Source organism: Arvicola amphibius, chromosome 10 (assembly GCF_903992535.2).
Source record: "Arvicola amphibius chromosome 10, mArvAmp1.2, whole genome shotgun sequence".
Taxonomy (NCBI): Eukaryota; Metazoa; Chordata; class Mammalia; order Rodentia; family Cricetidae; genus Arvicola; species Arvicola amphibius.
In genome coordinates this window covers 70,749,892-70,765,197 of record NC_052056.1, presented here as the reverse complement: position 1 = coordinate 70,765,197, position 15,306 = coordinate 70,749,892, and the positions used below count along the sequence as shown (strand labels likewise).

The following is a 15,306-nucleotide window of genomic DNA, read 5'->3' as shown; positions in this document are numbered from 1 at the left end:
AGTTTTCTCTTTCTCTTCTTTTGTAAAAAGTACCTCCCACCCCCGCCTTGAAGCCACATTAAGACACAGGACAAATCCAGCCCAACACGATGATGAAATGGTCTCCGTAGGAGGATGGCTTCTTTGCTCTGGGTCCTTGCATAACATTCCTGAAACGTGTCACTGTCCTGCCCACACTCCCTGGAGGTCATGCCTGGGCTGTCAAAAGCCCCAGATACACTCTCATTGTGCTGCGGCCGCAAAGAATGTAGGGCAGACGAGTGTGTTCATAAGGGCCCTTTCCTGGGATGCTGGAGGCCACTCCAGAGCTGTGTCACACGAGGGGCTCATAGTAGTGCAGAACCCCACTGCACTTCACGTGTGCCCTGCCTGGGACCAGAGTGCTGATGGTGCCAAACAGCCACCCAGAAATCACAAAGCAGGGCCTGCCTGTGCTGTTCCCTGGAGGGCTTGGTGGTGAGGTCTGCAGGAAGAAGGGGTGGGGAGGAAAATCCATATAGCTGTGCTGGTCATATCCCTCCCTGGCATAAGAACCTTTCCTCTCACCCTCATTCTTCTTACCAAAGACCTCGTCATCTCCCATGGCTCCCTGTATCTTTGCTACAGGGAGAATAAGGAGAGACCTTATTCTCCCTCCAGGATGCTTCTCGCAGGGGACCAATTCTAAGACTTATCAGATTGTTACAGATTGTCCTCTCCCTCCTGGGTGTCACGGCATACTCATATTTGGGTAGAGGACCCTCCCTCTGCTGCCACCCCAGCTGCAATCTGGGCCGGCTGTGACCATTTCATCCCTCGGCTGCCTCCTGTCTCTCCTGTTATTTCTGTGCTCCAAGCAGACTTTGGACCATCTTCCCCCACAGCAGCGTTGACTTTGGCAGACTTACTGGAGATGGCTGATGTCCTAACCTATTTGCTTTTCCAGAGCCGCTGTTTGTAGGGATTATTTGGAATCAGAACAAAATTCATCCCACGCCCTTATGCAATTCCTTGGGCAGGCTCTATCAGATAAATAAAGCCATCTGCCCCTCCACTGGTCTAGCTCTCTGAGCTGATTATTTGGGCTAGTCCTGATATCTACCCATCTTCTACAGCCTCTCTGGAGTAGCCATGAAGTCCTTGGTCCTGCTCCTTTGTTTTGCTCAGTTCTGGGGCTGTCAATCAGCTCCAGCTCCACATGCTACAGGACTGGGTTTTAGAGAAGTGGCCTGTGATGATCCAGACGCAGAGCAAGCAGCTTTGACGGCCGTGGACTACCTCAATCAACATCTTCAGCACGGATTCAAGCACACCTTGAATCAGGTTGACAAAGTTAAGGTGTGGCCTCGGGTAAGTGAGCCTTTCGTGACTGAGCTGAAAGAATCTGGGTACAACCCAGTGCCTCAAAGGCTAACATCTCTCAGATAGATAAAAGTGTCACAGAGACTGGTCTCTTCCCAGAATCAGGGCAGGGGAAGGGGAGAGCAGGAGAGGCCACATTGGTACCATAGTCATGAATCTCACAGAGGTTGCTCCATGTGGGAAGAAGAAGAGACTCAACAGGAGTTCACAGACCACAGGTGGAAGGTGGGACTTGCTGGGAAAACTTGGGCTCCTATTTGCTGATCTGAAAACCACTTGTCTTTCTTGGCTTCTGTTTATCTCTGGTGCAAACTGGAAGTGGCATTTGGCCAGTGCTTAAGTGTGACAGCCATTTAAACATAGATCATTTCATTAAAACCTCCCTTTCCCCCATTCCAGTGTGGTAGCCACGCTGTTGTACAACAGATGTCAGATGCTATGGGCACTGGCAGGTTGAAACCATAAACTCTCCAATATTTGGCTGCTTTTGACAAAGATGGAAATTTCATATGGTTCAGCTCAACATAAAGATGGGAAGAACACGTTTGTGTTACAAGAGACTTGTGATTTAGGAGGGAAAATAACCATCAGAATGCCCAGACAGAGGAACAATATCCAGTATGACCAAGGGACAGCTGATTTGAGACTAGGGTTTTTGCGAGAGAATTTTAAGGACACTGCATAATTTTAAGAGCACACAGGCGTAATGACCAGATCTGTACAGATTAACACACAGTATCATACTGGAGGGAAAGCCACGAGAGAGCATGGTGCACTAAATGCAGAGGTTGAGGGCTGCTTTCCTTGGGACTCCCAAGTGGAGCAGGAAGCTCTATGTTGTCAGGGAATTGTTTGAGCTATCCCTGCACATAAAGCTCGGTGCTTCTACTCCTGGTGGTGCTGAGGTCTCAGGCGGAGCTGAAGTGAGAGATCAGCCAAGCCAGGCTGAGATTTTATAAAATTTGGTACATTTCAAGATGTGAAAAGAGGATAGATGAACAGGTAGAGTAACCGAACAACCTCATGGGGTCGTGCAGGTTTCCCAGATTGCTTCCACACTGGTGATGACAGCTTCCTGGCCTCAGAATAAGAGGCAGGAAGCAGGAACTCACTATACACCCAAGGCCTGGTGAGCTAGACAATAGGAAAAGCCAAGAGAATCCTCTAAGGAAAAGAAAACCGAAAGGAGAAGAGGAAGAGTGTGGACAACTAGAGAGAAGAAAGAATGGGCAGAATGAGGGCTACAAGAGACACAGCAAGACAATAAACTGTTCAAAATAAAAAGTAGGCCCCAGCGCCTCTGTAAAAGAGAGCTCTGAATAAGAATGGGGGCTTGCACAGCCGTTCAAGCCCTCCACCTTCCGGCCCCCATTTCACACCTGCTCCATCTGTGGAAGACAAAAAACAAAACCACAGTGCAGAGACAGAGGGGGTTGAGACCGGTGGGGCCTCTTCTCACTACTCCCAAAGTTCACCCTCCCCCAAGCTCTACCAGGGCTTCACACCGGCTAACACACTGGATGGGCCGGAAGTCGCTCACCTCTTCCTTCTGTCTTCACAGCGGCCCTTCGGGGAAGTGTTTGAGTTGGAATTAGACACACTGGAGACCACCTGCCATGTTCTGGACCCTACGCCCCTGGCCAATTGTTCTGTGAGGCAGCTGGTCGATCATGTGAGTGCCATTTTATGGGTCCTACCTTATGGTGGGTGGATGGGGCCTGGTCACCACGGGTCTAGCAAAGAGAGACTGGGCCTTTTCCAACTCATGGCAGCCATCTTGGCGAGCCAGAGTACAATTTTTTCCTTTTTTTTTATTAAGAATTTTTAAAAATACAATCTTTTCTCATTTTACATGGCTGTCCCCATTCCCACTACCTCCCCTTCTCCCTTCCCACCCTCCCCACGCTTCAGAGAGGGTTGGCTTCCCAAGGGCAGTCAACAAAGTCTGACACTTCCAGCAAGGCAAGACCAAGGGCCCCCCCCCCCCCCCCCCGTATCTAGGCTGAGCAAGGTATCCCTCCAAAGAGAATGTGCTCCAAGATGCCAGTTCAAGCAGTAAGGATAAACCCTGGTCCCACTGTCAGTGCTCACTGACTCTGGACTGTCAGCAGGGGAACCTGTATAGGATCAAACTAGGCGCACTGAATGTGTGTGGGAGGGGCACTTGTGAGACTTGGGCAGTCTGTGGGGACAGAACACAGTTTCTAAAACTTCTCTTGGGTGCCACCTGCCCTGAGGCCAATTTTCACAACCCTTGAGCTGTCTTTTTGAAGCCCTCCCTGAAAGCAGCTTATCATAAGATCCCTGGAGGCGACCTTGGGCCGGTTACCTCATGGACACTACCCAGATGAGCAGCCAAGATGCAATGCTCCTGGGTGTCAGCACGGGTTTCTTTCCCAGGCGGTGGAGGGGGACTGTGACTTCCACGTTCTGAAGCAAGATGGCCAGTTCACTGTGATGCACGCCCAGTGCCACTCCAATCCAGGTCAGATGATTCTCCTGCTTATTTTTATCTTGTGGAATGAGAAAGGACCAATAATTTCATACTCAAATAGTCCTCACCTCATTGGCAAGGATTCTGGGTCTTGAGGTTGTAACAAAGTTTTTACTAAGGGAGCTCGTTCCCATGGGTGGACATCATCCCTCATGGCTTTGACTTGGTGAAGCTTCACGCAGGGGCTCAAAGGTTTAGGAAAAAGGTGGATTGCAGTCAGAGCATGAGTAGCTCTCTCTAAATAAGCCAACAGTGGCGAGTGCCTTGGACAATGACAGTTAAGATCCCATTCATCTTTCTGCCCAGACTCTGCAGAGGACGTGAGAAAGGTGTGCCCAAATTGTGCGCTCCTGGCTTCGTTCAATGACTCCAGTGTGGTGAACACTGTCAACGCTGCCCTGAATGCCTTCAATGCACAGAATAACGGAACCTATTTTAAACTGGTGGAGGTTTCCCGGGCTCAAAATACGGTAAAAACCTAAGACTCTTTTGATAGACTTGGGCAATTTGGTGACCCTTGGGGAGTGTTTGGGGTGAAAACCAGAAGACAAGGGGATATTGGTTGGAAAGGTTGTCAAGGGGTTTCTCAGGCCTGTGCAGAACTCTTAACGCTCAGCCACACTGTCCCAGAGAGCCACTTCAACCTCAGTCAGACACAAAGTAGCAGTTAGGAAGCAACCTGGCATCCAGGCCTGTGCTTAACACTTGACACCAGGGCTCTCGGTTCAGACATAGCAAATTCACTGGATGCTACACATTCACCACCCCACCAGTAACATCTGCTGTAGACTGGAAATCAACACTGAAAACGGTATGGGCCTACTCACACCGACAGGCAGATAATGGGAGGTTCCCAGTCTGCCCTTCAAGGCCAGAGATGTGGGGCTGGGAAAGGACCATCCACTTGTACAACAAAGGTTAACTATTTGCATGCAACAGAATTGTGGTGTTTAAGAAATGTGGCAATCTGTAAGCAAGCCAGGATATACTTGTAAATACATTAATGTAGGTGGGAGTTCTGTAACTCCTGGAAAATACCCATCCCATACTACATCAAGTAACAGATGTGCTGTGCTTGCAAGGCCCCGAGCAGTACAAGGAAGGATGCAACAAGCAATGCCTTCCATCCCTCCATCTGGTTTGCTCCTCCCTTGATCCTGGTGTATGAAACTGGCGTAGGGCCATTTCTTTATTTCCCCCTCCAGTCAGGAACGATGTAAACACTGGGTTCCGATGGTTGAGGGACTAAATAAGAGAAGCTGGGTTCCCATCCCTGCTTCTCTAAAGTTGGCCCTTTGGCTTCCTGTTTCCTCTCTAAACATTTCCCTCTGCCCTGTCCTCTGTGATCGACAATGGAGCCTCAGCAATCCTTTGAGAAGACTCAACTCCTTTCTCCTCAGCCCAGACTCGTCAACTGCCCAGGGCCACACACATGGTCTGTGTGCTTTGTCTTCTCTCAAGCTACACCAGACCATGGTCTCCTTCCCCCTCCTCTCCCCCCTCCCTCCTGCCACCCTCTTCTTGCCCCTCTCAATTCCTGATCATCTAGCCTCACATGCTTCTGCATTTTTATTCTCAGCCTCCCCCAGTTTCTACTTTTGTGGAGTTTGTGGTAGCTGCTACCGACTGCACTGCTCAAGGGGCTGCGGATCCAGCCAAGTGTAACCTGCTGGCAGAAAAGGTGAGTGGGCCACACCTTGGGGCTCTTGCCACCTGGCAAGCCTGGATATGGGACAAAGCATCGCTTTGCAGTTTACAACTTGTAGCTGAAGGAAGAAAGTTAAAAAAAAAAAGTGCAACAATGTTCACTTGTAAAACTAGAGAAATGGCTCAGCAGATAAAGCTTGCACTTCTGTTTATCTAGAAGACCCAAGGTCAATTCCCAGCATTCACGGCAGGTGGCTCACCTTTAACCCCAGCTTTGACACCTCTAGCCTTTGTAGGCACCTGCACACATGCAAGCACTCATAAACACGCACGCGCGCGCACAACACATAATTAAAAATGATCAAATCAAATCTTAATTCTTTAAAAATGTCCTCTTACCCACTTGTTATAGGGCTGGACCATGCCAGGTCTTTCTCTGGCGCCTCACCTCCCCCCCTTAAGCGTAGTCACCAAACTATCTCACGTCCGAGAAGCACATGAAGTCTGATGGGAGACAGCGGTCAGTTCCCAAGGCTGTTTGGTGTGTGTGGCTGCTGGGTATCTAGCTGCTGGCAGCCTGAGAAGCAGGTTTCCTAGATGTGCCTCTGATGCTTGAAGGCCTTGAGGGTTTGAGTCTCCATCTGTGGATATTTAGCATCAAGAGAGCGTCAGAAGTGTTTGACCAAATTACCCCCGTAAAGATGATGTGTCGTCAATAACTAAGGGTGGGACACAGAGGCGGGGTCCCAGTGTCCAGTGCGAGCCACTGAACAAGGTGGGGCACATAGGTGAACTGTGAGTGATATGGACAGATGTGAGAAAAACATGTGTAGAGTAATTGGAAGACACAGGGCACCAAAGTCATGCGCAGAATGACTTCACGTCATAGTTGAAGTTGTATTTGGCAGAATTTATTTCAAAATAAAACACCACACCTGCATTAGCAGTGGCTCTCCGTGTGTCAGCACTGCCTCAGGGATTACAGGCAAGTGTTCTCGCTCTTATAGCATTTCTGTGTATTCAGTGCTATCTGGAGGATTGCATACCATATGTTTTATAAGCAGAGACCAGAAGTGTCATTTGAGCAAAGGTAGGGTTTATTAAGGGAGATATGAGGTTTTTAGAAACCGCTAGCTTAGATTTAAGTGAATATGTATATGGGGGAGAGAGAGAGAGAGAGAGAGAGAGAGAGAGAGAGAGAGAGAGAGAGAGAGAGAGAGAGAGAGAGAGAGAGAGAGAGAGAGAACTAATTGGCTTTCATTACTTAGGACATGGGTGTGGCTTCTCAAGAGAGAGTTGCTGAGAAATTATAAACTTCAAAGGGGCAAATTTAGAGGAAAAGAATTAGAAACTTAAGTTCCTTTGCTTCAAAATGTTATACTATAATTAAAACTGGGAGGTTACCATTTCTATATCACTAAAATAACCCCTTTCTTTCTGGGGACAGCAATATGGCTTCTGCAAGGCAAGTCTTGTCAAAAAGCTTGATAACGAAGAGCTTTCAGTGGCCTGCAGAGTTTTCCAGAAACAGGTAACTTCATGGATCCCCTTCACACTTCTGCCCTGGATTGGGAGGAATGGGACACTAGTTGCCCTGTCCTAAGCCTCAAAGTGGGAGGGCTCATCGAGGGGGGGAAGGGGAAGGGGAGGGGAAGCATTTTTCGGTAGGCTTGTCCCTCTCACGCTCTGGTGGCTACAGAGGAGAAGCATTCTCGTGTGTAGCTGGCAAAGCCACCTTGTTACTTGTAAAAGTGGAAATGCTTTTCCTATTTCCAGAGACCAAGAGGGCTGCTCTGCCTAGTAGCTCCTGGGTGCTCATGGGAAAGGGTGAAGGTTCTCTGTGGGTGGGGTACGTGTAAATGGGACTGTGTTTGTTGAAGTCTATGGGTACAGCAGTAATACTAGAGAGACTGGAGCCCCATAGGCCAGTTACCTCTTCCCGTGGGGATCCTCAGTATTTTCCCAATTCTCTTTAATTATGTTCTCCCCAACTCACGATCATTACTGGGAGGAAATAGAGAGCGCCGCATCCCAGACTCACGGGGGAGACCTGCCTGGGAGGAGGAAACAATCTTACCTAAGAAAACGGTCCTCTCTCTCCTTGTGTCCCTGCAGCCACAGCCAGCCAGTGTCGACGCAGCAGGTCCTGCACCCGCAGTGGACCAAGCTGCACCCCCAGCCCCACCAGCTGACCCACCGGCATCTCTGGTGGTGGCGGTTCCTCCAGGCCCTCCAGCCCACCGAACCCACCATGACCTGCGCCATGCCTTCTCACCTGTGGCCTCCGTGGAGTCGGCCTCAGGAGAAGTTGTTAACCTGCCGAAGGTGGTCCACTCTGGCCCCGCAGGTGCTGCTGATCCAGCAGTCCGCCCTTGCCCGGGCAGGGTGAGACACTTCCGTATCTAGGCTAGGCTCAGTGAAGTAAGGTTTCGGTAGAGAGGGCATAGCCGCCATTTTGTCCGAGGCTGGACGCGAGGCTGGGAGCTTGTCCCCTGACATAACAGTGCCACCTCACAGCTTGAATTCCAGGGCTCTTCGTTCCTCAGAGAACAGGGGCAGAGAAGGGATGGCCATGGTTGATGAAAGGCACAAAACCGGCAGCGGCATGGCCACTGTTGTGATAAGTGTCTGCCAGTGTTTCTCTGCCTTCTCAGTGACCTCATAGAAAATGGTTGCAACCGTGACTTGGAAAGGTGCTCTTGCCAATCTTATATACACCCGTGAATAAAAGCGCCTGAAGGACCTTTCTTAAGTAAGAAGGTTCTGAGGCAAACCGTGGTCTTGATCCTTGTCTACCTCCTCCAGTACCCTTGGGTGTGGTGTCAGGCCAACAGGTGCACCAGTGTTGCTTTTACCGAGTCTACGTGAGAGCAGACGCAGAAGAGAAGCAGGAGAAAAAGCTGCTGGGTTGCGATAATCAGGAAAGTTTGAGACCAAGGTGTGCTTGAAGCCCATAGGAGAGGACCATTTCCTCATGAGAAAACAGTTCTGTTCACTGTCAGAGGACCAAAAACATTCTTAATGGTGGGTCCAGTGCCTACACTTTGGAAAGACTGAGTTGACTTTTCCCAGCTCTCAGGTAAGGAGGGATTGATTGGTAATTAACACAGGAACCTCACTGTTATTGGATTTGCTCATTAGGCTTGGGCTGACAAGATGGTGGTTGCTGTGCAAGTCCAGCAACCTGGCCCCAAGCCCCTGGAAACCACAGGAAGGTGGAAAGAGACCCACTCGACAAAGACCTGCTGTGTGTACCGCCTGCTGTGTGTGAGCTGCCTGCTGTATGTACTGCGTGCTGTGTGTGTACTGGGTGCTGTGTGTGTACCGCCTGCTGTGTGTACTGCGTGCTGTGTGTACTGCCTTCTGTGTGTGTACCACCTGCTTGTGTGTGTACTGCCTGCTTGTGTGTGTACTGCCTTCTGTGTATACTGCATGCACTTCATCAAATGTTGGGGGGCTGGTCTCTCTAGTTCACCTGCTTTAAGACCAGAATGAAAGGACTGCTGTCAGAACAGTTCCAGAATGGAAGTCTGGGAAGATGACCTGTCAATGTCTGTAGGCATTCTTAGGTACCCGATGGCTTGATGGAATAAGGAGTTCCCATGTAGGGTGAGTCCTAGGCAGTGTCGGGTTTTGCTTGCATTGAGTCATTCTGATACCTCAGCCCTGGGCCTTTCCAGACAGAGTTTTACTATGTAGGACCAGTTGAATGGCTACAGTGAACCAAGACAACTGGGTCAGGCATTGCTTACTGTGTCACTTGCCTCAGAGTTTTTTCAACATTACAGAGAAAGAAGCACTGTCCAGGAAAGCAAGGGAATCCCAGGGGTAGCAGCATCCCGATAAAAAGACAAGGACACAGGCAGCTGTGCTGGGGACTGTAGGGTGAGCTGCCAGCATAAAGCCTGAGAAAAGCCACTGTTTAGTTGGTGACTGACAGGTTACAGTCACCATTGCCTGCTGTGGTTGCACTAGGAGGGGTAACTTGAACGTCCAAGGCTGCCCAGTGGGACATGATGAGGAAATAGAGGACAGACAAGGTCCCCATGATCAAGCAGATTATGAGGGGTACAAGAGACCAAGTATCGTGTAAAAGAGCAAACCATGGGAAGAAGGGGGTCTCTTTTGAGAAAAATGGTTCCGAGCTTCATCGGGGAACCAAAGGAAGAAATGGGGACCTGAACAATGAAGGCGGGTGTAAGTGGGTGGGAATTCTCGTCTTCCTTTGAGGAAGCTTGTCAGGGGACCCCTGAGGCACTTTTCACATAGGACTGCTGAAGATTTACCCACTTTCCCCTCTTGCTACACACAGGAGTGGCTATGAGAGTGTGTGTTGAGGATTAGAGGTTCCCCAGGTCCGCTAGCCAGTGCACAACCCAAATTAAGGAAAAAGGAGAATGATATGCATTGAGTTGCCTTTGCCTAAGAAACAGATGGATCCAGGAGTTCAAAAGATGTCACCAAGTCTCACCCTACCTGTAAGCCATGCCCCCCACCCCATGCCTTCACTCCCTTAAACACGGCCACCAACAGTCTTGCATCTACCCAACTTTTGTGGATAAAAGACTTTCCAAGACATGAAAGGAAGGAGCATTCTGGGCCAGGACAGCAGGGTCGGGGGCTCTGTGGCCAGCCACAGATTGGTGTGGTTAAGGATGAGAGAGAGGATGGATATGAAGAAGAGAGAGAAGGGACTGGAAGTGACAAGAGCCAGGCCACGAGCAGCCCCAATATCCCCAGAAGGAACTGAGACATTAGTACAGAGGAAACACTAATGGTTTTAAACGGGGTTGGTGATGTAGTCTGTTTTGCATTAAATAATTGGGGGTATCTGGAGAGATGGTTTAGCAGTTAGGGGCATTTGCTCTTCTTAGAAAGGACCTGGGTTCAGTTCCCAGCACTGGCGGGCTACTCCAGTTCCAAGAGACCTAACACCTTCTGGCTTCTATGGGTACCGGCTTCACAGACACACATGTGGCATTCATGTGTTTAAGCAGAAAAACACTCATACATATAAAATATAAATACATTTAAAAAATCACTTATACACCATGCCTCTTAGCCTGGGGATGAGATGGAGGACAGCCAAGCAGAACCACACCCCTAAGCATCACTTGGAAGTGGAGGCATTTCCTCGGGAGGCCATTGACGTTTAGAAGTCAGATGCCAATGCCTGCAAACATTCTCTTACGTGCAAAGCAACTCTAACAATGATTAATCGATGTCTAGTTTTTAACTGAATGCCAATAGTACCTACAAAACTGCCCGAAGGAAAGTGGGTTGAGAACACATGACCAGACCCTTCTAGGGAAAGATGGATGTGACCGGTCTGAAGTGGTAGGCAGCAGACGCGATACAAACTTGGAGGTCAAAGCCCCAGATCCTGCTGTTGGATTTGAGGTGGCAGTACGAAAAAATGACAAGGCATGGAGTTGTGCCTTTGCAAGCTGGGGTGGGTAGTGGGACCCATGGCTGCAGTAGAAAATGCTGCTTTGTTCCGTTTGATTTAGTTCAAACTTTCTCTTCTTAAAGTTTTACTGTCTAGCTGACCCATATAATTACCTCCTGAGTGTCAAGGAGGCATTACCGGCAGACCCACCTGCAGGAACTGATCACACAGCTGGCCTTCCTTCTCCTTGTGCCCTCATATAAACAGGTGTGTCAAAGTGTGAGGACAAGGGGATGCTACAGATGTAAACATGGAAATTTCCTGACACCTTGTAGGTTTGCAGAACACACACACACACACACTACCTCCCTTCCTCTCTCTCCCTCCTTCCCTCCCTCTCCCTCTCCCTCTCTCCCTCCTTCCCTTCCTCTTTCTCTCCCTCCTTCTCTTTCTCTCTTTTCTCTTTCTTTGCTTTGAATTTGGTGGTTTCAGAAGGTTGAGTTCTTGACATTCTCTTAAATCTATGCTGTCCGTTTGGCAAGTCCGTCCTCTCTCATGACCATCTGTCACACACAGATAAATTTCACTGCTTTGCTCCAGCTCAGATGTCTTCCTGAATCCAGCATGGCATCTCCAATGCCTCCAGAATTTCCTCACTTGAATCCAGCAAGAAAATTTTCCATTACTGTCTATAAATAATGCTAGCTGGAGGCTTAGCACCATTGAAAATGTATTTTAGTGTAACTTCATCCTAATTACAAACACACAATAGGGGGATGAATTAGGAAACTATTAAAGCTACCACCCTCACAGTGTCTTTGCATACAGAAGGGCACATAGACACTGCCCCTCACTTGCTATATGTCGTTGTTTGAGGCACTATGTAGCCTAGGCTGACCTGAAACTCATGATGAAGCTCAGGCCTGGATTCAAATTCTCCATCCTCCTGTCCCAAGTTCTGGCCTTATAGGCACGCATCACCCACTGAGTTTATATTTTCTTGACACTGTCTTTAGTGTGTTGCAGAATGCTCCTTCCTTAATTAAAATATTACGTGTATCCCATTCACTTGCCTCCGTGTGGCCTTGTAGTCACAACTATTCTCCACTGGGTATCCGACGCATCTCTAGGTACTGGTGCCACCACTACTGATCACCTACATTGAAAAGATTTCATCGTTTGCTTTCTATTTCTGTGATACAACACTGTGACCAAAAGCAACTTGGAACTGAGTGGTTTATTTGGTTTACAAGTCCTGATCACAGTGATTGTGGGAAACCGGGGCAGGAACTGAAGCAGCAGTCATGGAGAAACGCTGCTTGCTGGTTTGCTCCTTGTGGCTGGCTCAGTTTGCTTCCTGTACAGCTCAGGACCATCTGCCCAGAGGTGATGCCACTCACAGTGGGCTCGTTCCTCCCACCTCAATCAGAAATCAAGGAAAAGACTCACTTATTTGTTTGGGGGATTCAAATTTTAGTAATCACAAGCAAATTGTATTTTGAAAACTTTACTATTTAAAAAGGAATATCAACCTATGTGACATACAACTTTTAACATTTTTTTTTTTTTTTTTTTTTTTTTTTTTTTTTTTTTTGGAGGCAAGGTCCTGCTTCATAGACCAGCCTTGGTTCCCAAGTGCTAAGATCACAGCCACACAATCTTCTATGCCGGACCTAAATCATCAGTTCTCTAACATATTATGCTGAGATATGCTATTTTTCCCTCTTCTAGCTCTACTTCCCATATCTGGACCCAAGAACCACTAGGAATAGGTGACATATTGTACTGGGTCGTAAAGATTACTATAATGCTTAGTATATGTGTGTGTGCATGCGTGTATAATATTCAGTCAGGCATTGATGACTCCAGCCTTCTCATATGACCTGCTAAAACTGTCTACAATCTTCATCATAGTATTACGTCAAAGAACAGAAATTACAAACAATAGAAATTATTTATGACTTATTAATATGTTATCTATCTAGCTAATATATCAGTTCCACAGAATACTTTGCAGAAATTTAAAAGCATGCTATAACAAGTAACAAAAGAGCACTGGTCGCTCCCAGAGGTCCCTGATTGAGTTCCCAGCATCTACGAGGCTGGCAATTATCTAGAACTCCAGTCCCAGGGGATCCAATGCCCTCTGGTGGCCTCTGCAGGTACAATCATGTGACCATGGAGGCAAGAAACTTAAAATAAATAAACAAAGCCTAAAAATTTAAAAAGTAAAAATGTATCCAGGAAAATATTTACAATGTATTGAGAGGAAAGGGAAGATTTTAAAATAGCGAGATCCTGATTTTCTAAAATTAACTTGTACAAAGGTGAAGGTATCACAAAATGACTAGGTAACAGAAAAGGAAGCTAAACTGTTGGCAGAGATCATGTCCAGAGTATGGAATATGAGGGTTTTGCTTTACTCAATTAGTATTCATTTCTGTTTGCTAAACTTTCACTAATCTTGTGCATTGCTATTTGAACTTTGCCTGTGCAGTGCTGGTATCAAGGTCTGGGCCTCGTACATCTTTAGCAAGCACTGCTTAGCTGTGCTACGTTCACACCCCCATGTACTACTTCTAAAGAAGAACACTTTTACTTCATTTTGTGTGTCTAAAGCTGGGCTCAGCAGGTTTGTTTTTGTAAAGGGCTAGCCAGTAATACTTCCAGGCCACAGCCCACTTGGTCTCTACCTCAGCTATTTAGCTGGGTCTTGTTGAGCTGGAGGCAGCCTGGATAGTGTGGCTGGTTCCAATTAGATTTGTGTTTTAAAAAATTAGTACAGAGTTGGAGCTGGCCTTTGAGCACTTTTTCAAAATGGCCCCAAATTATAGAAGGGGGTTGGGGTGGAGTTAGGAGAAACATGGGTGAGCATAGGCTAGGGCAGTCTTGTGTCAAGTTGGGTGCTCACTTCTGGAGCCCAGATGATCTACAAGGCAAAAGTGAGGGTGTGCTACATGGGGTGGTAAGTGCACATGAATAAAGGCAGTGTGGGGTTCAGGGCAGATGGACAAGCTAGGTGCTAAGGACGACAGCAGTGACATGGGGGGAGAGATGCTCCCCTCACAGATGCCTGCTTCCTCTAAATCAGTCATTCCCAACCTTCCTAATGCTGTGACCCTTTAATACAGTTCCTCATGCTGTGGTGTGAAACGTTTATCTAATTATTTCCTATCAATAAAAACTGGGGGTCAGATATCGGGGTAAGAACCTGATGGATCAGAGAAACATCAGAAAAGCAACCAGTGACCTCCTCTCTCTCTCCTTCCTCAATCCAAAGGGGCCCCTCCCTACTACCACCTGTCTCTCTATATATCCTGGGCCCTCCGACACCTCTGTGGACAATTTGGCCAGCTAGTAGCTAAGCCTGCCCTCTGATTCAAGGCAAACTTTTATTGGCAGTCTCAGGAGTGTCAGAGTGTGATCAAAGTATCCCATGACAGTGGTGACCCCAACCGTGAAACTATTCTCATTGCTACTTCATAACAGTGATTTTGCTACTGTTATGAATCATAACATAAATATCTGTGGTTTCCGATGGTCTTAGGCAGTCCCTATCAAAGTGTCATTTGACCCTCAAAGGGATTGTCACCCACAGGGTGGGAACTGCTGCACTAGATGACACTGTCTGCTAATAGCAGTACCAGTTGGTGATCTGGCCTTTAGACACTAGGACCAAGATACAACAGCAAATAAATTATTGATAAGCAAGTGTATAATTAAGTAATAGTTATACATATATTAACAATGTTAATTAAAGTATTTTAGATCTAGATGAACTGCCAGCTTGAGCAAGGCCCCGAGTTCTAGCCTCAGTGCTGCAAAACAGTCGTTATTGATGACTACATAATTGTCAACTTTCAATGTATGAATAAAGTCTGTGCTCCTGATCTTGCCATTCTTGTCCTCACAGAATCTGCTCCATTCCCCATTTCCAGCACATTCTGCACTTTAACACAGTTCAGCCAGGTGAGTCCCCTGAACAGATCCCTAGACACGGTCTCCATGCAACTTCCTCTGCCCTGCCTACCCTCCTGCCCCATCCACCAGCAGCATCCGCTTAAATGCCAATGGTTCTCAACCTGTGGGTCGAGAACCCCTTGGGGGGTGAAATGCCTTTTCACAAGGGTCACATATCAAATACCCCACATGGCAGATATTTGCATTATGGTCATAACAGCAGCAAAATTACAGCTATGAAGTAGCAAGGAAAATAATCTCATGGTTGGGGTCGCCACAATACGAGGAACTGTGTTAAAGGATCACAGCAGTAGGAAGGTTGAGAACCACTGTTCTGGACATCTTACATACGCCCTCTTCAGAAAGCCTTACCTTTTTCTGGACTTGTTTGATGGCACAGAGTGTAGATGCAGCAGCTGATCCGGTCCATTTTAATTCATCTTTCTATTATTTTTTGTTCTTGTTCTTCCAAGAT

At 47.6% G+C, this 15,306-nt stretch overlaps 1 protein-coding gene across 1 annotated transcript; it reads left to right on the top strand.

Moving 5' to 3' along the window:
* The first annotated feature begins 1,031 nt into the window (after positions 1-1,031).
* Ahsg (alpha 2-HS glycoprotein) lies at positions 1,032-8,267 on the top strand. Its single transcript, XM_038345162.2, has 7 exons — positions 1,032-1,329; positions 2,903-3,013; positions 3,742-3,826; positions 4,142-4,305; positions 5,415-5,516; positions 6,930-7,013; positions 7,598-8,267. Exons 1-7 carry the CDS (start codon positions 1,111-1,113, stop codon positions 7,886-7,888), a joined length of 1,056 nt encoding a protein of 351 aa, XP_038201090.1. The 5' UTR covers positions 1,032-1,110; the 3' UTR covers positions 7,889-8,267.
* The last annotated feature ends 7,039 nt before the right edge of the window (positions 8,268-15,306 follow it).